Here is a 26,546-nt window from a genome sequence, read left to right as displayed (position 1 = left end):
CCCAGCCCGAAATCCAATAACTTCTTAATGGACCCCATCATTTTTCCCTAGCCACAATGACTTATTTCCTAAGGACGCTAAATGATACCTAGCTGATGGGTTCTCTTCTTCTTGTGAATTTTCTTCTTTTTTGGAGGTACTCAGATTTGAATTAGAATTTTACACTGGCTAAGCAGGCACTCTTATCACTTGAGCCACTCTGCTAGTCTCTTTGTTTTTTTTTTTTGCCAGTCCTGGGGCTTGAACTCAGGGCCTGAGCACTGTCCCTGGCTTCTTTTTGCTCAAGGCTAGCACTCTACCACTTAAGCCACAGCGCCACTTCTGGTTTTTTCTATATATGTGGTGCTGAGGAATTGAACCCAGGGCTTCATGTATATGAGGTGAGCATTTTACCACTAGGCCATATTCCCAGCCCTCTGCTAGTCTCTTTTTTGCCAAGACTGTGATTCTCCTAATTGTGATAACCTTGGTTGCTTGGATGACAGGTGTGTGCTCCTATACCCAGCCATTAGTTGAGAGGGAGTCTTTTGAACTTGTGTGCCCAGGCTTGCCTGGGGAACCATGATCCCCCCTTCTGCCACCCAAGTTTCTGAAGTTACTGTAACTGTCACAAATTTTCTGTGTGATGTGAATGTCTTTGATGGATTTAAAGCAATATTCTTTTACTAAGTTATATATTATTATAACCAGTAGTATTTTCATCAGAAATTTAAATAATATTTACTTTTAGAGCAGCTTAGGTTAAAAGAATAATTAAGCAGAAAGCACTGTATTCCCATGTATTGCCTCTACTGCCTCACACCCTCTTGGTTGTTACAGTTAATGAGCCAGTGTTGATTTGCTTCCTGATTATTTTAAAACAGTAGTATTCTGCTTTGATAGATTAATTCCTATACTCTGTAAACTCCCCAGTTGAGATAAGTGATGTTTACTGCTGATATTTTATGCTCTTTATAACAAAGAAACACAACTGTTTTCATCTTTTTAGGGTGGAATAATTAATGATGGTTCTGAATTAATTGGTCCTGCTGAAGGTTACTCAGATTCCTTTGTTGATGTTTTTCCTGAGTGTAGTACAGAAGGTAAGAGACTTTAATTTCTTCTGCATATCAAAGATTGTACAGGGGGCAAACTGGCTGTCTATGGGAATTACAGTGTGTTTTACTTATTCTGAAATAATTTTTTTCTTTCAGATTTTTCACAGCACTAACATGACGTGCACTCATTTGGGTAGATATCTCCAATTTAATTGGCAGCTTTTTTCTTTCCTCATAGTATATACAGTAATGATTTAGCTTACAATTAATGGTATTCTAGATTTGATGGAAGTTTAGAGCTTAGTAAGACTTTTTTTCTCTTTTGGTCTGAGACCAGGGCTCGAACTCAGTACCTGATGCTTGTGGTTATTGGCTAGCACTCTACCAACTGAACCATGCTTCCAACCCCAAGTAAGACATTTTTATATATTAGGCAGTACAAATTATTGTGTACTAATTAACCAGCATTTGACTTTTAGATATTTCAGATTGACTTTTAAAACTGAGTCATTTACCTAGAAAGAATAAGCCTAAGGCAATTTTAGTGTGTTTGATATAATTTCTAATTACATGAGTCTAAACCAAAGTGATTTTTTGCTTTTAATCTCTTTAATTCAAGAACTCACTCTTCTTTTGTTCCCTTAGCAAACGATCTTTGAATTTATATGAAGATTTTAATAATGCATTTCCATAACTATATTTTTTTCCATAACTAGTTTTCTTTCTGGGAAGATTATGAAATTAAAAATAAAAGAGTGGTTGGGAGGCAGAAGAGGAATCGTTATTTAGAAACAAAATAGATTTATTAAGGTTGGTAGGTCTGGCTTATTAAAGGTAAAATAATAGAGTAAGCATTTTTTATCTCTTTCATGAATTAAAAGTTTATGGTGGGTCTGGGAATATGGCCTAGTGGCAAGAGTGCTTGCCTCATATACATGAAGCCCTGGGTTCGATTCCCCAGCACCACATATATAGAAATTGGCCAGAGGTGGTGCTGTGGCTCAAGTGGCAGAGTGCTAGCCTTGAGCAAAAAGAAGCCAGGGACAGTGCTCAGGCCCTGAGTCCAAGCCCAGGACTGGCAAAAAAAGAAAAAAAAAAAGTTTATGGTGGAAAACATTACTTTGTGATTGCTACATGGAAGGTAGCTATGATCACTGAAGTGCTGTATTAGTGACGCTGTGCTTTAGATGTCAGCTGGCAAGAGCCACATGGACTCTTTCCTTTCTTGACTTGGTAAGAGCAGCAAGTTGCTATCTGTTATATTCGTTGGTGAACTTGCACTCCTTTTTTCTGTTGGTGCTACCACTTTGAGAAGTGGTTAATTTTGCTCCTTTTTTTTTGTGCTTTACATTGACTTAAAAGCAGGTTCATTCATTGAAACCTCGTGTGGAATACAAGGAGGCTGTATGCCTAGGGGTCTCCACCAAGCCCTCCACACCTTTGACTCCATCCTGATTCCACCAGAATATTACTGACAGTAACTTTAATTTATAATCTATATGATTTTTGGGAAAAAGTCTATTCTCTGTGAACTGATTTATTCTGAGGATTTGGCTAGGTTTTAGAAAAGTCTAGCGTCTGCTAGACTTTGCCAGTGTGCTTTTAATTCTAGAACTGGCTTCCTTGGAAAGTGTCTTCTTTTTCTGATCTGTTGGGTGCCTCAATTTCTTGGTTCCCGAGAAAGGAATATTTCCCACCTGTAAAATGTACTGATTCTATGACATTGAATTAACAAAAAAGTAGGAAAGGAGAACAGAAAGGACAATGTTCAGCAAGAATTTAGGACCTCATTTTTGCTAGGCAGGTACTCTCCCACTTGAAACATGCCTCCAGCCCCCCAAAGACTCATTTCCTTTGGAAGGTTTTATACTTTAGGAATGAAACTGTTTTCATTAATTTTTTTTTTGGTAGAATGGGAATGGAACTAAATGGCTTGCTTGTGCTAAACAAGCATTCTTCTGCCAAGCCACATTTTTAGCCTTAAAATTTATGAGAGGAATCAAGGGCAATCTGACAAGGCCTTAGGACAGCAAAAGTAATATTGGCATTTTATCCTGTCAGTTCATTTTAGTTTTTCAACTGAAGTGTGAATACCAAGGAGCCATGAGTACTGCTAATGCTTACTTTTACTCCTCCCTTTAGAGCCGAAGCCCTGGCTAAGTAATCCTGATGAAAGATAACTTATTGACCAGTACTGAAAAATGACCATCAAGAGAGTTTGCAAATTCACTGTTATTTATATGGAGAAAAGACTTTAAAAAATATAATTTTATTGTTGTATTGTTAAGTTGTATTATTAAGTCAGGTAATGAGTATGAGAAATTATTTTTAAATAATTATGAGATTTTCTGCCATAGTGGGAATTTGGAAGATTTACTTCATAACTAAAAGCCCTGGGAACCCTAGAGGCACCAAGGGAGAGAACCGTTAGTAGTACCAGAAGAGCAAGAAAGCTGGCAATCAGCCAGACTTCATAGGTATGTGGTGAAATGGAGGATTTTAGAGAGATTGTAGTAGCAAATGCTTGTGGTTTGGGTTTAAAGCTAAAATATGAAGTAGTTCACTCCTTAACTGTTTTTCTGAGTGAAGAATTTTAAATGGTTCCTTGAACGTGGATTGCCATTTTTCTTACTTGTGAATTAGTTTGCTCTTGGAACAAGCCAGAAGAGTAAAATCTTAATACATTGTCTGCTGTTTCAAGTTCATTCAGTTGCAGTTAGAATGATGACACGTATTAGTTCATTTTCTGTTGCTATAACAAAATAGTTAAGGGTTGGGTAATTTATAAGGGAAGACATTTTTGGGCAGTCCTGGGGCTTAGACTCAGGGCCTGAGCACTGTTCCTGGCTTCTTTTTGCTCAAGGTAGAGGGCTACCTTTTGAGCCACAGCGCCATTTCCAGCCTTTTCTGTTTATGTGCTGCTGAGGAATGGAACCCAGGACTTCGTGCATGCTGGGCAAGCACTCTACCACTAAACCACATTCCCAGCCAGGAAAGACATTTTTTTAACTTACAGTTTTGGATTCTGAAAGTCTAAAATTGTGTGAGCCTTGCTTCTTTTCCTTTTTTGTGTGCTAGTATCATGGCTTGAACCCAGTGCCTAGTCCTTCTAGCTGATGCTCTACCACTTAAGCCACACTCTAGATCCAGATCTTTGCTGGTTAATTGGAGATAAGAGTCTTGTGGATGTGTCTGCCTGGACTGTCTGGACCAAGATCCTCAGATATCAGCTTCCTGAGTAGCTAGGTGTATAGGCGTGAACCAGGAACATCTGGTTTGGGTGACCCAACTCTTTGGCCCTGCCTCCTATATACTATATCACAACATGGTGTAGGAAAAGGGAGGTGGGGATAGCTATGTGAAGAAGAAATCACATGGTAAGAGAAGAAGCCAGACATGGGGAGAGATCATTTTGGCTCTTTTTACAGCTTGCTACCCACTCTTGGGAACTAGTCAGATTCCACAAGAATCATGTTTAATCTTTCCAAGGGTAATGTCTCCAGTGATCTAATTATCTAGGAGGTCTCAGTCCCTATTGGTCCTACCTCCTTAACACCACTTAACGGAAGACCAAGTTTCCAGCACAAAAACCTTTTGGGAATTGAATCACAACTAAACTATAGCATGTGACAAGTTTTTTACTTGGCAGCACATAGTGTATGGCTAAGTGATGATTACTTTTATAAACACTTTAAAAAACAAGCCCTAAGGCTGGGAATATGGCCTAGTGGTAAAGTGCTCACCTCGTATACATGAAGCCCTGGGTTCGATTCCTCAGCACCACATATATAGAAAAAAGCCAGAAGTGGCGCTGTGGCTCAAGAGGTAGAGTGCTAGCCTTGGGCAGAAAGAAGCCAGGGACAGTGCTCAGGCCCTGAGTTCAAGCCCCAGGACTGGCAACAAAAACAAAACATATAAAAAACAAGCCCTAGTTTGCTTTGAAGAAAAGTTCTAAAGGAAACATGAAAATCTGGGATTTGTGTTTTTGATTTAGATCTATGCTTGTTTTATATTGCAGTAGAGAAACTGCTTTTAGAGTTAATAAAATCAGTATCTTGGTATTAAACTGTATTCACTTATATATTTAAAAAATTGTTATTATAAAGGTGGTATAAAGATAGATTAAAGTTCATAAATTAAACATTAAGCACATTTCTTTTGGGGCAGTGTCACCCCTTCCTTCTTTCTCTACCAGCTTTTCTCTCCTTTCCTCACCCACAATGTAGTTCATTTTCAGCATAGTTTCTACTGAGTACCGTTGAATCATTTGTTCACTCCATGTCCCTCTGTTTTTGTGTGTTCCTCTATTACCCCTCAAAGACAGAAAAGCAAACAAGATAGAAAAGAAAAAGAAAGAAAAAAAACCCTCTTATTTTCAATTCGTGGAGCTCATTTTCATTTATTTTTGGTTGTACACACCCACACACACACACATTTAGTTGTACAAAGGGGTTTCAGTTCAATTTTTCAATTTATGATACAGTGCATGTTGATCTTGCCCCTCCTATCATCCCCCACCTCCGGGACTTTGATTTATTATGGAACTAAAAAATGTGAAATTATTCAGCAGGATTTTAGATAAAAGGTTGACATGTTTTTCCATTTCTTAAATGGAATGCTAGTTATTCTTTATCTCCTTTGTCCAGAGCAATTAAACTATACTTTCCCAAAGATGAAAGGCCATCTAATTGATTGTCTCCATCTTATTTTCATTTTAAACTTGTATGTTTTGTTTGAACTAAACTTTCTCATGAGGTTGCTGTGACACTGTGAAAACCTGCCCAGAGTGGTGCATGAGACCTGAGCTTCTGACATGTTTCCCTAAGCTGTTGGCCTGTTTGAAGGATACAGGTTGCTTTACTGCTATGCTGATCTTGATACTGTTGCCTTTGATGTTTGTCTGGCTCATCTGGCAACCTGTGTCATTTCCTCTTCCTAGTACATTACTTGACTTCCTTTTCAGTTTTGAGAGGGACATTTTCCAGGTTCATGTAGTAAACCAGAGAAAAGAATTAGATGGTCATAACCACAAGTACAAATTGGGAAATCAGCCTCTTTTTTTATATGTAGCAGAGTGAATATTCTTAAATATCTTTTGGAATAGCAAAGTCTACCTGCTTCTTTGGGGTCCTGGAAATTATGGATCAAGAATTCCCCATGTGCCCATTGTAACAATCCTACAGACTAAAAGGCCTATGGGGGCCCTTCATAGAGTAAATGAAGTATACACCTCTGTGTGTGTGTGTGTGTGTGTGCGCGCGCGCGTGCGTGCGTATGTGTGTATGTATGTATGTATGTATGTATGTATGTATGTATGTATCAATCTTTTGCCAGTCCTGGGTCTTGAACTCAAAGCCTGGGTGCTAATTCTTAGCTTCTTTTTGCTCAAGGATAGCATTCTGCTACTTGAGCCACAGTACCATTTCTGGCTTTTTCTGAGTAATTTATTGGAAATAAAAGTCTCGGACTTTCCTGACCAGGCTGGCTTTGAACTGTGATCTTCAGCTCTTAGCCTCCAGCTGGTAGCCAGCTGAAGTATATATTTTGAAGATAGCAAATACTACTGAATTTTGTAAGGGATTCACTAAAATGACATTGTGCTGAAGATTTGTGTTCTTATTTGATGGCAAGGTGATAATTATTTTCTATTATAGAGAAGCATGAAGATTGCAAGCTGCTAAATTGAATAGTATTGATTGTATTTAAAACATTGAACTGGAAGGGTGTATAATTACGGTGTATAATTACTTAACTGATAAAAATCTTTTAATCAAAATAGCATTCATTTTCTCTTTACTATTTGAGTTATTAATTTTGTGGATCTAAAGTTGATTCTTTGAGAATCATTCTAAATAGGAATATTATTTAGTTGATAGGATACTTAATAGCCTAAATCTTTTTTTTTTTTTTTTTGCCAGGCTTGAGGCTTGAACTCTGGCCTGGGTGTTCTCCCTGAGATTTTGTGTTCAAGGCTAGTGCTCTACCACTTGAGCCATAGCTCCACTTCTGGCCTTTTGTGGTAAATTGGAAATAAAAGTCTCGTGGATTTTACTGCCCAGGCTGGCTTCAGATCTCAGCCTCCTGAGTAGCTAGGATTATAGATGTGAACTATCAGCACCCAGCTTCTAAATCTCTTTTTAAAAGACTGATTTAGAAAGGCGAACTTTAAATATATTGTTTTCTGAATGGCTAACTCTAGAAGTCTGTTTTTTTTTTTTCTGGGCTAATTCTTTTTATAGTACATAAGTCTATGTAATACAGGTTGTAGTTTGACAAGACAAAATGTGGAAAGTCTAAAAATAATTTTCAGACTAAAACTAGATCCTTATATATCACCCTGAACCAAAATCAATTGCAAATGGATCAAAGACCTCGAAATTAAAACAGATACCCTGAAAACACTAAAAGAAGGAGTAAGAGAAACACTTGGGCTCCTTGGCACAGGACAAAACTTCCTTAACAAAGACCTAGAAATGCTACAAATCAAGGGAAGGATGGACAAATGGGACTGCATCAAACTGCAGAGCTTCTGCAGGGCCAAGGACATAGCTCCCAGGATAAACAGCCCATAGATTGGGAAAAGATCTTTATCGGCCATACAACGAACAAAGGCCTCATATCTAAAACATGCAGAACTAAAAAAATTAAATTCCTCCAAAACAAAACTGCAAAGAACCAACAGCCCCCTCAACAAGTGGGCTAAAGACTTAAAAAGTGACTTCTCTGATGAGGAAATGAGAATGGCCAAGAGACATATGAAAAAGTGCTCTACATCACTGGCCATAAAAGAAATACAAATCAAAACAACATTGAGATTCTACCTCACCTCAGTAAGAATGTCCTTTATCAAGAAAACTAACAATAACAAATGTTGGAGGGGATGTGGCCAAAAGGGAACCCTACTTCATTGTTGGTGGGAATGTAATCTGGTTCAGTCACTCTGGCAAGCGGTATGGAGATTCCTCAGAAGGCTAAACATAGAGCTTCCCTATGACCCAGCAGCCCCACTTTTGTGTATCTACCCCAAAGACCACAAACAAGAACACACTAAAGCCACCAGCACAACAATGTTCATCGCAGCACAATTTGTCATAGCTAGAATATGGAACCAATCCAGATGTCCCTCAGTAGACGAATGGATCAGGAAAATGTGGTACATATACACAATGGAATTTTATGCCTCTATCAGAAAGAATGACATTGCCCCATTCGTAAGGAAATGGAAGGACTTGGAAAAAATTATACTAAGTGAAGTGAGCCAGACCCAAAGAAACATGGACTCTATGGTTTCCCTCATAGGGAATAATTAGCACAGGTTTAGGCAAGTCACAGCAGAGGATCACAAGAGCTTAATAGCTATGCCCTTATGAACGCATAAGATAATGCTAAGTGGGCTAGGAATATGGCCTAGTGGTAAAGTGCTTGCCTCATATACATGGCAAAAAAAAAAAAAAAAGACAATGCTAAGTGAAATGAATTCCATGTTATGGAAACGACTGTTATATCACTGTTGTAATTACTTTCAACATGCCATGTGAAGCCATAGCTTCTATTGTTGATGATCCTCTTGTATCCCCTTCCTGTGGTTGTACCCGCACTATCACTGTATCTCATCTGAGTACACTGGATACTGTATATACTGGTATTAGAACTAGGGAAGTGAAAGGGAATACCAAAATCGAGAGACAAAGGATGAAAAGACAAATGACTACAAAAGCAATACTTGCAAAGCTGTTTGGTGTAAACCAACTGAACAACTCATGGGGGGATAGGGAAAGGGGGAGGGGGAAGGGGAGAATGAAGGAGGAGGTAACAAACAGTACAAGAAATGTACCCAAGGCTTAACGTATGAAACTGTAACCTCTCTGTACATCACTTTGACAATAAATAAGAAAAAAAAAGTAATTTACATTTGAACTAGAACTTATATTCTACAAATGTCCACAAGATGGCACCATAGCAATTCTAAATCTTATGGATTAGTCTAGCCTCTCCTGTGTTAGAATATTTGTTGCATACTCAACTTAAAGAAATTATTTTTTCTCTTAGGTACTTATTATTTCATGTTCTTTTATTCAGTTCTTCGTATTATAAATAGGTCATTTTCCTCAAGATAAGCACAAATGAGTATGTGTCAATGTGTACATGATGCACACAAGACAGATGATAAATATTGACTCTTAAAAACGTTAGAGATGGGGCTGGGAATATGGCCTAGTGGCAAGAGTGTTTGCCTCCTACACATGAAGCTCTGGGTTCAATTCCCCAGCACCACATATAAGGAAAACGGCCAGAAGGGGCGCTGTGGCTCAGGTGGCAGAGTGCTAGCCTTGAGTGGGAAGAAGCCAGGGATGGTGCTCAGGCCCTGAGTCCAAGGCACAGGACTGGCCAAAAAAAAAACAACCAAAACAAAACAAAACGCTAGAGATGTGGAGATATTGGATATTATATCTTTAGGAGCTAGGTAGGATAAATTACAATATTCATATAGAAATGAAGGTTTTAGAGTAGAAGGAACATTAGAAATAATACAAATTCCTATTTTCAACTAAGAAATAGGAGTTTTATAGAGGTTAAGCTGTGTATTTTATAATGAGATTAAGTTTATAGAGAATATATATTTTAGAATGCTTGCGATGTGTGAGCCCCTAGCAAGCTGGTAATAGAATTGAATCCTGGAGCTCAGAGGCGGTTATGGGGAGTAGCAGTGTAAGATAATTGAGAGCCAGGTGTAGAGGTGTATTCCTATAATCCTAGCTCTGGGAGAGCTGAGGCGGCACGATCAAGGGTTGAGGACCAACTTGGACTATATGGCAGGATCCTGTCTAAAAAGAATAAAAAACAAACTAAAGAAACAAAAACACAGGCAAAAATTTTATTGGGTAAAAAAGAAAGCTGAATAATAGAGCTTTATTGTTCATGAGATAAAACAGTATTAGGCTGTAATTATAATTAATATATTGTTGTCTGAGCTCATTTTTTTTTTCAGCAGATACACAGAAGGCATCCTGACATTCTTTTTTTTTTTTTTTAAATAAATTTTCATAGGCGAAGCATACACAAGGCATGGCGATGTATGCCTGTAGTCCTAGACTACAGGTGTTGTCAGGAAAATTGTGAGTTCATGGCTATCTTGGGCTATAATGTGAGAGCCTACCTGGAAAAAAAAAAGAGAAACATGAGAAGAAATGACAGCAGCTGTTATTAATTGATGAGTAGGCATCAAGTACAAGAATCTTAACTAGCATTAAGCCTTGGATTTAGATATTTACTTAAAATCACATTAGTAAGGGGCTCATATCTTAATGGAAACTAATCTCAATGTCTTCCACCTCCAGGTAACCTTGATGTGCTGGCTAGCTGTCTTGCTTTATGTGTGAAGCATGAATCATTGCTACTAGGACAAGTAGAAATTTCCTTTGGTTGACTATGGCAATATTTGAACCTCAAGAGTTCAGTGAACACTATCAGCTAATAGTAACGAGGCCATGTATTATATATATAGTCACCCATGACAGCCCACCTGTTGTTCTAAAGGAGACCAGTCTCTTTTGACAGATGGTCTTCAAATGTGGATTTCTGATAGCTTGTTGAATAAAGAATTTTTTTTCCTGTGGGCAGCTCAACCTTTCTCCCTGAGGCCTGTCTTTCAGAGATGGTGTTCTAGATAGATTTTGCTATACTGCCCTACTCTGCACAGTTCAAAGCACAGAGGTGAGGGTAAGGAGGGGATGCTAAATAAGCTCGGCATGTCTGTAGCTGCTTTTTAACAAGTCACCTGGGGCCCTCTAATAGCCCTGAGACTGGAATCTCTGTGATATGAACCTGGAGGCAGAAGGCTTTCCAGGGACCTTTGACCCTAGTATCACTGCCTAAAAGGCTTAGATTTTTGACTTGATGGTGTTGGTGAAGGATGTACTTCTTACTCTTATGATGGCCTAAAGGACCTGTATAAGGATGGATTGAATTCAGGTTGGCTTAACTTTTGACAAATAGCCTTAATATTCTATCAAGTATCAGTGGTTTCCCTGCTTTAACCACAGTGTTTTTTTGTAATTATTTCATTGGAGAACCCATTACATACCTATTGTTCCTTATATCTTACCTCTTTAACTTATTTTTTCTGGGTTTTAGTTTTTACTTCATGTGATCTTTTTGTGTAGTTTTACATAAAATAAGTTGAATTGTGGGATCATAATTAAGAGTTGAGCAAGTACTATATTAAACAGATGTGTTCAGTCTGCAGAATGAATAGGCCAGGTACTGACTATTTTTATGATGTGATAAGTATGAAGGATTGGAGGTATAGCTCAGTGGTTCAGTCTCTAGCATGGGGAATGGGGGAAGGGCTCAAAAATGAGATTACTATAGTATATTACTATACTATTCATTACTATAGTGATAAAAAGAGTTTTAAAATGTGTGTTAGCTTTCCATCACTGTGACCAAATAGCTGAGATGAATACTTTCTTTGGAGGAAAGGTTTAATTTGGCTCATGGTTTCAGAGGTTTCAGTCCATTGTCAGTGGCTTCATTGTCTTTGAACCTATGAGTAGATGGACTGCTCACTTTCTGGTGGAGAAGAAGCAAAGAGGGAAGAGGAAAAGGCCAGGGCTTTTCCTCTTTTCCTCGGGGCTTGAATATTGAAGGACACATTCAATACTCAAGGGCACATTCCTAGTGACCTAACTGCCTTCAACTTGGCCTTAAAAGTTCCACTGTCTTCCAGTAGTGCCATAACTTATGGGCTCATGGGGGATCATCTTTCATATCCCAACCAAAAGAAAATGTCATTTTTGGCTGGAGGATGTAGCTCAGTGGTAGAGTGCTGCTTAGCATATATGAGGTCCTCTTCATTACCCAACATTGGGAAAAAAACAGAATAGAGAAAAAAAGTTCTTAGCATGTTGTGGAGAATACTTAATTGAGAAGGGAATTTGGAAATTGCCCAAACATGGAAAAGAAAGATAACAGCAAATATTGGAAGATGATTAGTTTTAGCATATGACTGAGGAGATACAATTGTCTTAACCTTCTCAGTCATGGTAAGGTGCAGTTTAACTGAGAAGGAGAAAAAATAAGGAAGGAAGATGTTTTAGGGACTATTTCTACCTTAAATAGATCTTCATTTCTGATTATATCTAACTTTGTTTTTTGAGGTACTAGGGTTTGAACGTAGGGCCTCAATGCTTGCTTGGCTGGTACTCTGTTACTTGAGTCACACCTCCAGCCCTGCTTTTTACTGGTTTCTTTCTTGAAGTAGAGTCTAACTTTTCTGCCTGGATTTGCCTTGAATCATAATCATATTGTTCTTATCCTCCCAGGTATCTAGTATGACCTACTGATGTTGGGTTTTATTCTTTCTTCCCTCCCTCCCTCCTTCCCTCCCTCCCTCCCTCCCTCCCTCCCTCCCTCCCTCCCTCCCTCCCTTCCTCCCTCCCTCCCTCCCTCCCTCCCTCCCTCCTTTCCTCCCTACCTCCCTACCTTCCTACCTCCCTCCCTTTCTGAATCCTGGTATTGGCTGCTGGATGATCTCTGTAGGCATATATATATATATACATATATATATATATTTATCATCACTGAGTGCATATAATTTACCCTCTTGTCCTTTGTTTGATATTACTGTCCTTGTTAGAAAAGACAGTCAGGTAGAGTATGAAGCAGAATGACTTGATGTTGTAAAAGCACCAGGGAGCTGAGCGACCTGTAGTACAACCTTTCCCTTCTTTTGTGATTAGCTGTATAAACCAGAACTTCTTTTCTCAAGTAAGATATTTATTAGTATACATAAAGTATTTTTAAGTTACCAAATAACCCATAATAATGACCTATTTCTCAGAAGAATGAATAAATAACTTTTTAGATTACCATAAAACATTTTAATTATGAAGTACTATCTGTATGGCTAAAATGTCAGGGAACTGAAATGATTTTTCACTAGGTCCAATGAATCCCAGTTGAGATTGTGGGTTTCATGAAATCTCTTGCTTTTTGGGAACAGAACTCATACTTTATGAGAATTCTAAGGATTTGGAAAAAAATAAAAACAAGGATATATTAACAGGGCATTAAAGTAGCGTCTAAACCTGGCTTGCAAATTAATCTTGCCAGGAGGTAGTTTCATGCCTGTAATACTAGGAGGATGAGATCTGAAGATGACAGTTCAAAGCTAGCCTGGGCAGGGAAGTCCATGAGACTCTTATCTCCAATTAACCACTGAAAAGCTGAAAGTGGAGCTGTGGCCCAATTGGTAAAATGCTAGCCTTGAGCAAAACAGCTCAGGGACAGCACCTAGACCTGGAGTTCAGGTCCCCAGGATCAGCACACATATACCAGTGGCATTTTCTTCACATCTTTGAACCAGAACAACATATGATGGTAGTGTTTAGAATCAGGCATGAGAATCTAGTTACTTTTCTTTAACCCAGAGACTAATAAGATTTGTAAAACTGTAAAATAGTACCTTTCTCTCAATAAATATTTCTTATTTTGAAAAAGATTTTTTTTTGTAAAATTCATGTTAATATAGTCAATGCTTTATCTTTAAAATTGTCTGACTTTCCTAATATCAATGAAGAATTGGTGAATATTTATAGATACAGTCTGTAAACAAGTTTTGTGGAGTCCTTGATCATTGTTAAGAATGTGAAGGGAGGTCTTGAGTGGAAAGTTTGCTAACTTGTTTTGGATCATGCTCATGTACTGTGAAATCAGTTATATAAATGGGGGAAGTAATGCAGAAACATCGATATTCATTTTCTCTCTGAGAACTAAGGTGTAGATATTGTCCAAAGCTGTCTCCAAATCTGTAGAAGAGAGTGAAACAAAAATTTTATTACATTTGATTCATTTAAATTCCCCAAATAGCATCCATTTCTCTGATATGAATGGTTCCCTGAAGTGACACCTCTATGAGGACACATTATTTAATCATTATATAATTATTATATAATCATAACATAATTTCAAAGAGTCTCATGTTTTTTATGTATTAACCATTTCTCATATAAAACTGCATAATAAGTAAATGGTTAAGGTATCCTTTCTTGATCACACTGTTGAAGTTTTAAGATTTGAGATTTAAGCACACTTCTGGTTTTATTCCAAAGCTCTTTCTCTTTTCCCTTACTACAATGTGTGTTTTCAAAATTTTTACAGCTGTGTTTATATGGAACGGTTTTCCATAAAACAGTTTACAAGATCTTGGGTAAAGGCTCTTGTGACTTGTCTTTTTGGTGATTAAGATAAGGAAATTATCTTCTGGAGTTATAAGGGGAGTGCAAAAATGAATGAAATAAATGGAAAGAAATTGCTAGACAGTGACTTCTTTCACTAAATCAGTCTTCTTAATTGATTGGTTAATATAACAAACGAATAATTTTGTGATTTGTGTTCTTGTGGCTGATGCTCAATTTAATACCTGTTTACTATTGTGATCCCATTTCTAGGATTCTCCAGTGACAGTGATCTGCTATCTCTTACTGTTGATGCTGATTCTCTTGCTGAGTTAGATGATGGAATGGCTTCCAATCAAAACTCTCCCATTAGAAGTTTTGGTCTCAGTCTTTCTTCAGATTCTTCGGCACTTGGAGCTGTTGCTTCTGACAGTGAACCAAACAAAGCAGAGGAAGAACGGGAGAGTCGTAGCCTCTTTCCTGGCAGTTTAAAGCCTAGGCTTGGCAAGAGAGATTATTTGGAGAAAGCAGGAGAATTAATAAAGCTAGCTTTGAAAAAGGAAGAGGAAGATGACTATGAAGCTGCTTATGATTTTTATAGGAAGGGAGTCGATCTACTCCTCGAAGGTGTCCAAGGTACAATTTAATCTATATTAATATGCATATTAATGCACATATATGTATATGTGTATATATATATATACATACATACATACATACACACTCTTATTTTGGTTTCTGGAAAAAAATGTGTAATGTAACTGTGTCTTCCATGTAATCCCACGAAGAAACATGACTGAAAATACTGAACTTTAAATGACATTATCATTGGTGGATCAGTTAATCTACAAAAACAGGACTCTTATCAGTGTCTTTAGTGTTCACCAAAAGTGTTTACTAAGAGCTTTCATAGATTCTCCAGTGAGTTTATGATTAGTGGCCTGAGGAGACAAAAATGAGTACTTACATGGGCTTTTAATTGGAAGAAGTAAAAAGGCTTTGGATTTGCCTCCATTCTTCTTTGGTTTCAGTCATTTTCTACTAAATATTGTATACGAGTATGGAGAGTTGGGTGTAAATGAATGTCTATAAGTAGAATTTACCCTGCCCTTTTCATTTTCTAAATATCAGCTTTGTTTTTCTCCTTTTTCCTAGCAGAAGCAGAATGATCCATTCTGCAGTTAGTTATATGACTTTTTGGATTCTGTAATTTAAAGTTGATAGCTTTCTTTCTAGAAAATCATTTTCATTGTTGCTCAGTATCATTAAAATCACCATAGCTTCTTGAATTATACTTTATAGACAGTACTCCATCTTACTCTGACTGGCATCTGACAGTCTAGAACTTTGTTTCACCCTTCTCAACGTTTGACAATCAGTTTTACAGTGTTCTATAAGGACCTTGAATTTACCTGGCTATGGATTTTGACTAGTTCTCTTGCTTTTAGCCTTCACTGCCATTCCACAGCTACTTAGTACTATCAAGCTGTGAAGACTTCTACTCTGCCATGTGAGTCAGACAACTGTCTCGATGTTTCCAACTCAAGAAACCTCTTATGTTCCTTCTCACTTTACATTTTTGTAGCTATTGTCTTCTCTCCGAGTGTTTGTGCTTTGCTTAAATTCTGCTGCTACCGTGTTAGTAGAGTTTTAGAAAGAAGCATAGTGCAGTGAATGTGTTCAATTTCTTTCTTTAACTGGACATGCAGGTGTTACAGTTCTTAGCCTATTTTGTTGGACCTGTGGATTAAAAGTCTATTAATGCTCTGTGTGTATAGCAATAAAAGGAGATAGAATCTTGTTATTTTGGGGTTAGTAATTATTCTTAGTGAAGTTGCTCATATAATCACTTGGGATCTGTTCTACAGTTTCAAATAATTGATCCTAATGTTAATTTTCCATGAATTTTGTCATTATATAATTTTAACTATCACTTTTAACATTTCTAATCGAGAAACTAATCTATAAGTCATTTGTTTCCATAGTTTGTTCATTTCCTCCTCCCTCCTTCCCTCTCTCCCTCCCTCACTTCCTTCCTTCCTTTTGTTCTTTTCATTCTTTTCTTTCTTTCTGGTCCTAGAGCTCAAACTCTGGGCTTGGGCACTGTCTCTAAGCTCCTTTTTGTTCAAGGCTAGCAGTCTACCACCTGGGCCACAATGCTACTTCCAGCTTTGTCTGTGATTAACTGGATATAAAAGTCTCATGGACTTTCGTACCTGGGCTGGCTTCAAACTGAGATCCTTAGATCTCATCCTCCTGAATAGCATTTTCTTATTTTTGTTTTCCAGGTTTTTTTTTTCACAGTCTCTGGGGTGTTTGCTAGTGGGACTGGTCTCTTCATAAAAGTCTACTCATTTTTGTTCCTTGCTTTGAGGATTTCAAATGAGGATTAGTTGCAAAAAATCTAGCTTAATGTTGTCCTCCCCTCTTTATTTCGCAGATAATTATGTGCTGAAACTTTCCTGGTGTTTAGCTGACATAATAAAGCATTTAATGTGACATCTTTTTTTTTCTTCAAATCTAAAACTTATTTGTTTTAATCTTTGCACGCTTCATAATGTTACCACATGATGGCACTAGAGAAATAAAAATTGTTGCTTCAAAATGAGAATCATAGATGTATATCTGCAAATAACAGATTTCTTTTAGTTATTTTGCTAATTACTTCTGTACTAGAATTTGATACTGTGCCTGCCAAACCCATGCCTTAGAGGGAATGCTAGACATTTAAACATATTTGTATGTAATATATATCTTCCTTCTGAAACCAGTGTGTTTTCTTGTTCTGGGTTGGGTTTTTCTTGTCAGTGTGTCACTGAATCCACAGAATTAATAGTTGACTTTTAGTCTTATTGTTTATTCACAGTGTGATTGGTTTTATTAAGGCAACGTAAGGGAACCCCTTGGTTCATAGTCATAGAATTCTAGTTTCTTTTAATTTCTTCTTTCTAAAACTCAACTGCCATCTTCAAATTCTAATTTTTAAACCAACATGTAAAAGAACTTCTGTTTCCAGTCAAGCATAGTGGACTATGGCTGTAACCTTAGCACTTAGGAGGCTGAAGCAGTATGATTGCATATCGTACCCAAGTGAGACCCAGATGATGTCAGTCTGCCTATCTGTTTCTACCTATCTATCTAGATGTGTGAGTGCGCATGCATGCATTTGTGTGTTATGTAATGTGTGTTTGACTGTGGGCAAAACATGTCAAAGCAGTACCTACAGTCTGTAGATTCTGTGTAAAACTATGCCAGATAACCACTTAACAGACATATGGACATTATTTCCTAATTTGTGGGAAAATTGGGGGCTCTAGATTGTGAGTTTGATGTGATTTTTTAAAATTTAATTTAATTTTATTGTCAAGGTGATATAGAGAGGGGTTACAGTGGCTGGGAATATGGCCTAGTGGTAAAGTGCTCGCCTCATATACATGGGTTCGATTCCTCAGCACCACATATATACAAAAAAGCCAGAAGTGGCGCTGTGGCTCAGGTAGAGTGCTAGCCTTGAGCAAAAAGAAGCCAGGGACAGTGCTCAGGCCCTGAGTCCACGCCCCAGGACTGGCAACAAAACAAAACAAACAGAGGGGTTACAGTTACATAGTGAGTACATTAATTGTCAAACTTGTTACCCCCCTGTCTCATTTTTCTCAGAAAAAGATGCTTCCTTGGGAAAAGTTTTTTTCAGTGTAAACAAACTGTTAGTGGTTAGGATTGGTAATACCTGTGAATTATTTAAATTTAACCATTTTTGGAACAGTTGTTCCTGTGACCTTGGCTTAGACTTGCATACTATATAATAAAATGCTTATTTCTAATTATTGCGAATCCAAAAAAAACCCCCAAAGATTCTTTCAGAGCCACCTGGTGGTTTTATAAAGAGATTTTTATAGGTTGGAAAAATTTATAATTTTACTATTGAATTACCCATCCTAAGAGTTTATCTGAGCTGTTAGTAGGCTTGGTGTTTTTCTTATACAACTTGTGTTTGCACAACTGAGGCAGGATGCAAAGTGCAGTAGCAGCAGTTCTCTTTGTGTTTCTAGAGGAGGAAAAAGTATGCCTTGCTAGGGATAAATTTGAATTCTCTTTTGATCCTGACTCTTTACTCATTCTCTTAGTTTCAAAGTAGTTTTTGAGATGAAGAAGATATCATCTACTCTTCAGGCTTTTATCCAGAAATCAAGGTCAAAGAAATCAACTTGAATCTTTGAAGAGAAGGTTATAGTTTGTATCAACCTTCCGTGTCCATTTGTTTCTATATTACTGTTAGTAGCTGATATGATTAATCTGTATTCTCTGGGTGGTCTTACTGGAATAGTTGTGATAATGTAGAGTAGCAAATGGTTTACATAAAGATATTAATGGAATGTTTAAATAACAACTTGTTATCTGTTACAAGCTTGTCCCTGTTCAAGGTGTTCTTATGTTATTTTTAATTTTCAAGGCAACCCTAAAAACTGAACTATGGCTGGTCATACTGGGCTTTGTGTAAGGGGACCAAATTTTAGAGGTTGCAAACATTTAATATAATGATTCTAAAAGCTTGGCACCTACTTAGCAAGAATAATTATTTAAAACAGGAAGCCACCAGATGGTGAGTATTGTTAGTAACACCCATCTGTGGACTACATTATGAATTACAGAATTGATTTGAGAACTGGTCTTGTATACTTTGTTCCAGGTGCCAAAACTGATGGCATGCTGTGTTTGTAAGGTAGATATTGTAGTCCCCATTTTACAGGTGGAGGAAAGTAAGACTTACATAATTTGCTCAAAGACATGGCTGGTAAGAATTGAGCTAGTTTTTGAATCTTAAAAGTTTCCAAATCCACATATTCTTGTCTTTTCACTATGCCATGCTACTTTTCACACATTTTCCTCCTAATTAAATTTAAAATAAAGAAACTTTTAAAAATGAAGAAGCAGCACAACTCCACTGTCAGATATTAAAAATTTTGTACATTCATTCTTATTAGTATCTCTCATTTATGTGCTTACTCAACCGTCTATCCAGTTGATTATTTCACAAGTACTTATTACTTCTATGTACGAGGCACTGTGATATGGAATATCGAATGTTTCTTAATTATGAAAATATAAAATAATATTTAACAATGCCCCCGCCCCCTTTTTTTTTTTGCCAGGCCTGGGCCTTGGACTCAGGCCTGAGCACTGTCCTTGGCTTCTTTTTGCTCAAGGTTAGTACTCTGCCACTTCAGCCACAGCACCACTTCTGGCTGTTTTCTATATATGTGGTGCTAGGGAATTGAGCAAGCACTCTTGCCACTAGGCCATTATTCCCGGCCTCAACAATGGCCCTTCTAAAGGAGATACTTTTGTCAATTTTGTAGCATGCTAATATGGCCCATGATTATGTCATATGTACCTTGGTGAAAGTATTTTATAGATTTACTACATAATCTACATCTGTTTTTTTTTAAACAAAATGTAATATCATTGTTATTAGTAAGGTATTATACAGAGGGGTTATCATTTCACAATTCTAGTAATGTGTATATTTCTTTCTTGGACAATATCACCCCTTCCTTCTCTTTCCCCATGTTTCCTCCTCATGTCCCTGCCCACAAGCTTATATGTTGCTTTTTATTTGGCCTTGTCGTAGTTTTAAAATTCCAGTCTTGGGGTAGGAGATGTGGTTCAGGTGGTAGAGTGCCAGCTAATGAGTGAAAGCAAGCCTCAGATAGTGAGTTCCAGTTCCTGTCTTGGACAAATAAACGAAAAAAGAATTTCCCCCTTTTCGTTCCCTTTTCACTCTTTGTTTCTCCTCTCCTTTTTGTTTCCATTGAGATCTGCATACTATTATGAATGAAATTTATGAAAAGACCTGTTAGATGTTGTTACTATGATTTTTCTTTGCACATTTTCCTTGACATTTTTGACTGATTAGAGATTACTTCTGATGTTAATACTCAGCTTGGAGATGCAAACCATCCTCTGCTATTTTTATTCTGGTAAATTGTCTAACATTACCAACCCACTTTTCAAAGCTTAACCTATGCCTAGGTAGACATGTGCTAGACTCTTAGTAATGTCTATACATATTTCAAAAACTGTGACCTTTATGAAGAAAAAAAACCCTATTATTATGTTTTACTTAAGGCCCTTTGGAATTTTTATATTAGTTTAAAAATTAAAATTTCCCTCTCTGTAAAAAAGCACTTGGATTTTTGATAGGGATTACTTTAAATCAGAAAATTTTGGGGGGTTGCAACCATGACAATATTGTCTTTCATTCTTTCAATACAGGATGTGTTTCTATTTATTTATATTTTTAATTTCTTTCAGCAGTGTTTTGGGGTGTTCAGCATATGCATCTCATGTCTAGTTGCTTTTTATATTTTTCCTAGTTACTTTATTTTGAGAACTATTATGAGTGGAATTATTATTATTATTATTTTCCAGTCCTGGGGCTTGAACTCAGGGTCTGAGCACTGTCCCTGAGCTTCTTTTTGCTCAAGGCCAGCACTCTACCCCTTGAGCCACAGTGCCACTTTTGGCCTTTTCTATATATGTGGTCCATGGAGTCGAACCCAGGTGAGCCCTCTACTGCTAGGCCATGTTCCCAGCCCAGGAATTATTATTTTTAATTGTTCATTCCTATGTATATAGATTCTTACTGATTTTGTGTGCTCATCTTCTATCCAGCAAGTTGTTGGATTTGGGGTGTGTGTGTGTGTGTGTGTGTGTTAGTCCTGGGGCTTGAACACAGAGCCCGGGAACTGTCCTGGAGGTTTTTTTTTTTTTTTTAACCAGTCCTGGGGCTTGGACTCAGGGCCTGAGCACTGTCCCTGGCTTCTTTTTGCTCAAGGCTAGCACTCTGCCACTTGAGCCACAGCGCCACTTCTGGCCATTTTCTGTATATGTGGTGCTGGGGAATCGAATCTAGGGCCTCATGTATATGAGGCAAGCACACTAGGCCATATCCCCAGCCCCTGTCCTGGAGGTTTTATGCTTAAGGCTACTTAAGCATAAACTACTATTTGAACTGTAGCTCCCTCCACAGGCATGAGCCACCAGCCGGTGGCATGTCCATTTTAATGTGAAAGAAGAGCACTGTTAGCTTTGCCTATGTAAATAATGTAAATTAGTCAGATTAACTTCATCTTTTGTGCCCTCATCTCAAGAAGATGTACCAAGGGGTTACATTTACATACATTAGGTAGTGAGTAAATTTCTTTTCCAACTTGTTACCCCCTTCCTCATTTTTCTCCCACCTTCCCTCATTTTTCTCCCACCTTTCCTCCTCCCCAGTTCCTTCCCCCTTTCCTTATTATTATAATTTTTTCTTTATCTGTTTTGAGGCTTTGTTGTTGGATGTATGCATGTTGATAATGGTAATATCCTCCCATATAATTAAAGCTTTTCACACAATAAAATGTGTATTTGTTTCTAATAATGCTTGTATTTCACTAGATCCTAGTACTATTATTCTATCTTCTGATTGCTTTTTACATAGTATATATTTTTCTGTCCTATTACTTTCAGCCTGTGCTTTTTATATATAGGCATACCGTCTATAGACAAGATACTTGGATTTTGTGTCTTTTATTTATTTATTTATTATTTTTTTATTATCAAACTGAATTACAGAGAGGTTACAGTTTCGTACATTAGGCATTGGATACATTTCTTGTACTGTTTGTTACCTCGTCCCTCATTCCCCTTTTTCCCTCTCCCTTTCCCTCCCCCCCCCCACGAGTTGTTCAGTTCATTTACACCAAACAGTTTTGCAAGTATTGCTTTTTTAGTTGTTTGTCTTTTTTTTTACCCTGTGTCTCTCAATTTTGGTATTCGCTTCCAATTTCCTAGTTCTAATACCAGTATACCCGGTTTCCAATATACTCAGATAAGATACAGAGAAAGTGTAGGTACAACCACAGGAAGGTGATACAAGAAGATCATCATCATATGGCACATTGAAAGTAGTTACAACTGTGATGTAACAATCATTTCCATAACATGGAGTTCATTTCACTTAGCATTATCTTATGTGTTCGTAAGGGTATAGCTATTGGGCTCCTGTGATCCTCTGCTGTGACTTGCCTAAACCTGTGCTAATTATTCCCAATAAGGGAGACCATAGAGTCCATGTTTCTTTGGGTCTGGCTCACTTCACTTAGTATAACTTTTTCCACGTCCTTCCATTTCCTTACGAATGGGGCAATGTCATTCTTTCTGATAGAGGCATAAAATTCCATTGTGTATATGTACCATATTTTCCTGATCCATTCTTCTACTGAGGGGCATCTGGGTTGGTTCCAGATTCTAGCTGTGGCCAAAAGGGAACCCTACTTCATTTTTGGTAGGAATGTAAACTGGTTCAGCCACTCTGGAAAGCAGTATGGAGATTCCTCAGAAGGCTAAATATAAAACTCCCCTATGGCCCAGCAGCCCCACTTTTGGGTATCTATCCAAAAGACCACAAACATAATCACACTAAAGCCACCAGCACAACAATGTTCATCGCAGCACAATTTGTCATAGCTAGAATCTGGAACCAACCCAGATGCCCCTCAGTAGAAGAATGGATCAGGAAAATGTGGTACATATACACAATGGATTTTGTGTCTTTTTAGATCTACTTTTAGAAATCTGTTTTCAGTTTATATATTTAATCCACAAACATTATAATTATTCTTAGGGTTCTATTTTCTTAGTTTAAAAGTAATGTTTTTTAACCAACATGGTATACATTTCTATTTTACTATTTTATACATATAGATAATATGGGAATTTTTATAGCAACTATAAAATAAATGTTGATATTGTTGTCAAAACAAGTCCTCAATAACTTTTGTAGTATTTAAGAAAATTAATAAATGATTTAATATTTACATGGACAAGGAAATAAAATGTAAATGTATAAGTAATACTGTAAGAAATGTTTATTCTCTCAAGAAGTTTGGAGGCTTCCCAGTTATGGGTCTTACTATGAAGATTGTAGAGCTTTTTAGGTGGCAACTAAAACTGCTCAATTCAGAAAATTCATAAAATTTTCCTGATAGCCTAGACTATGTTCTGCATGTTGGGTCTCCTGTGATGAATGAAATGAAATTCCTTTTAGGAATTCTGTTTCATAAACTCCATTAGAAAGCTTATAGTCACTTAGTAAATTTTGCTTATATTCCCACTAAAATAATCCATATACATTTAACATTTATTAATGATTGTAGTTATGCCTGATATCTTATTATCTTTGTTTTTCTTGCCTTTTGTTTTATATATGTATTTCCCTCCCCCTTGTTTAGTGATAGATATTTCCTCATATACAATTTACTCTCTGATTTTTAGGTCTATGTAAGTTTTCTTTTTCCTTTTTACCAGTTTCTCTGCAAATTACAGCAATAAGCTTTTTGGTTTAAAATATGCTGCTATACAGTAAGATTATCCTAATTCTAGTATTATGTACAAACTGCTTCAGTGTATCCCTTCTATTTCCAGTTTGTTTTTGTTGTTCTTTTTACCATGTGGGACACATCTTTACATAAGCTTGATAATGTAGTTTTATAGTTACTGTTTAAATGTACTTTCCAGGTATAGGCATGTATCATCTTTCTTGGCATTTGTTGTATCCTTAATATTTGTTAACATTCTGTTAACTTTCTGATGTGTAGATGTCAATATTCATCAATTTGGGATGTTTTCACTTATCAGTTTGCCTTTCTTCATTTGTCAGATTTTTTTCTGCCTATATTTTTTATTCTCTTCTATTTCTTGGACTGAGTTGTATGTATATTATTTATTGTACTTGATGGTTTTCACAGGTGTTTGAGCTTCCATTGGCGTTTTTGTGTCCTGCTCTTTTTTTGTTGTTTACTTTTATTTCTACTTGATAATGCCTATTTACCTATCTTCATACTTAGCCATTCTTTGTTCTGACAGTCCAATCTATTTGTTGTTGTTTGAATAATGTTTCCTTATTGTTAATTTGTATTTGGCGATTCGTTGTCTTTGTACTTAAAAAAGTTCCTTCAACATGGTTTCTTTTAGTTTTTAAACACATTTGTAAGTTGTTTTCACTCTTTGTCTGCTAAAATGTACACCTGGGCCCACTCAGAAATAGCTTTTGTTGACTGATCTTTTTGTTTGTTTTTGTGTATGGACCACATTTTTACTGTTTCTTTCCATGTTTTCCATGTCTCATTTTCTTGTTATTGTTAAAAATTCAAAATTTTAGATAATATAGCAACTTTAGATTCTTCCTCTTCCTCATTCCTTGGGGGTAGTAGTCATTGTCTTTTTGTTTCGTGGTCAGGGGTTGTTCAGAGGATATGCTTAACACTGTGAGCCCTGGAGGAATCTCTGTCTTTTCATTCAGCAGCAGGAATGTTGTTGGTCCTCACATCTGCTATTACTACTCTAAGGAGATGTTTTGCCTAATTTCCCACTACGAAATTCTAGAAGTCCCATCTTATGCGCGGTCTCTCTCTCTCTCTCTCTCTCTTTCTCTCCTTCCCTCCCTCTTTGCCAGTTCTGGGGCTTGAACTCAGGGCCTGGGCACTGTCCCTGAGCTTCTTTTGCTTAAGGCCAGTGCTCTACCACTTGAGCGTCCAGAAGCTTCATGCATGCTAGACAAGTACTCTACCACTAAGCCATATCCCCATCCCCAATGCCTTCTCTTTTATAACTTACATTCTTTTTTTTTAATACCTTTAAGTTTATTATTTATTTTATCTATCTATCTATCTATCTATCTATCTATCTATCTATCTATCTATCTATCTATCTATCTATCTATCTATCTATCTATCTATTGCCAGTCCTGGAGCTTGGACTCAGGACCTGAGCACTGTCCCTGGCTTCTTTTTGCTCAAGGCTAGCACTCTGTCAATTGAGCCACAGCACCACTTCTGGTCGTTTTCTGTATCTGTGGTGCTGGAGAATTGAACCCAGGGCTTCATGTATATGAGGCAAGCACTCTTTGCCACTAGGCCATATCACCAGCCCTATAACTTACATTCTTACTTGATTCTAACCCATTCTTTCTTGTCCAACAGCTGAAATGATGTTAAAAATGGAATCTAGTATGTCATTTCCTTCTGTTAAAAACTTGGATAGGTGTAGACAGAAGGAGACCTGTAGCTTTCCTGATGCAATAGCAGTCAAGAGGCAAAGTTGTTCTGTGCTAGTCCAAGACTAGAGAATATAGATCTGCCTTTCTTCATTTAACATAATGGAACAAGGGGTCGCAGGGGTAAGAGGGAAAGGAGGAATAGTCATGAAGCACCAGGATGTGTAAGACAGTGAAATTATTTTATGTAAAACTTTAATGGTGGATATGTCTTTGTGTATTTGTCAAAACTGTACAGCTGTGCAACACAAAGAGTGAAGCTTAATTTAAACTATCAGTTATAGTTAATAGCAATGGATCTATATTAGTTCATTACTCATTGCTTATTTACGCCCCATAAAGTCAAGATGTTAAAGGAAAATGCTTGAGCTAGAGGTATGAAAAAAACTTGATATAATCTTAGTTCTAATAATTAAAATTGTACTAAAAGTAGACTTAATTGTATAACATAATCAGCACAGTACTGGTCTACCCATTTGGAACCTGCTCCTCCTCCTTGCCTTTTCCCCGATGGAGGCATGAGATGGCCTGGGACTAGGACTATAAGCTGTCTGTTTGCACCCAGCATGGGGTGACCCAATGTTAAAGTAAAGGGTGCAGCTGCACTTGAGACTCCTATGTTGCTAAGAATTAGCTGGAAAGTATTGGGAGGGAGCATTCTTGTAGAACAGGTCTGAACCAAGACAGAAGATCACAGCAGCCAGGAATGCTTTCCTGAGAATCTCTTGGTGGTGAGCAGAAACCAACTGGCTTGTGAAGTGCTCTGTCTATTTTGTGTTAGTATAAATATGCTTCAGCATGAGTGAAGATGTCACATGTAAGGAGGAGGGAAAATGAAGAAGAAAACACATTGTTTTTAGGATGAAATGCAGCTCCTATGGCCTGTAAAGCTGTGCATGGTTTGGCTTCTGCTTTCCTCATCATCTTGAGTTACTTCCTTCATTTGTTCTTTGTTAGCCATAGTGACCTTCTTTTCCCTCATGGTCCCAGGATAGAACTTAACTGGAGCAGTGCTTGGAGTGCCATAAGCACTTCAGTGGATAGAGCACCTTGCTTACATTTGGCATTTCTTCAAGGAAGCCTTTCCTTACTTCTGTTCAGACCAGAATAGATTTCCTGGCCTTCTTTGTTCCTGTTTTTTCCTCAAGTTCTTACCATATTTACAATGAGATTATTTATTTCTCTTGCCATCACTTATTGAATGAATATATCTCATTTATCTGTAATTTTTTC

The 26,546-nt window shown here is 37.3% G+C and overlaps 1 protein-coding gene across 6 annotated transcripts in view; it reads left to right on the top strand.

The window, feature by feature from the left end:
• Positions 1-26,546, top strand: part of Rps6kc1 (ribosomal protein S6 kinase C1) — a 139,941-nt gene that overhangs the window by 31,802 nt on the left and 81,593 nt on the right. For 4 of the 6 annotated variants that reach the window (XM_048356704.1, XM_048356703.1, XM_048356709.1 and 1 more), the window contains 2 exons: positions 989-1,082; positions 14,489-14,851. In XM_048356704.1, the coding sequence (XP_048212661.1) occupies positions 989-1,082; positions 14,489-14,851 (457 nt within the window). Of the gene's footprint in view, positions 1-988; positions 1,083-1,229; positions 1,449-14,488; positions 14,852-26,546 lie in introns of those variants that run through there. The other 2 variants (XM_048356706.1, XM_048356705.1) reach the window with 2 other exon arrangements.

This window comes from Perognathus longimembris, chromosome 11, assembly GCF_023159225.1.
Source record: "Perognathus longimembris pacificus isolate PPM17 chromosome 11, ASM2315922v1, whole genome shotgun sequence".
Lineage (NCBI taxonomy): Eukaryota > Metazoa > Chordata > Mammalia > Rodentia > Heteromyidae > Perognathus > Perognathus longimembris.
Note: the sequence above shows the minus strand (reverse complement) of the source record. Positions and strands in the feature narration are given on the sequence as shown.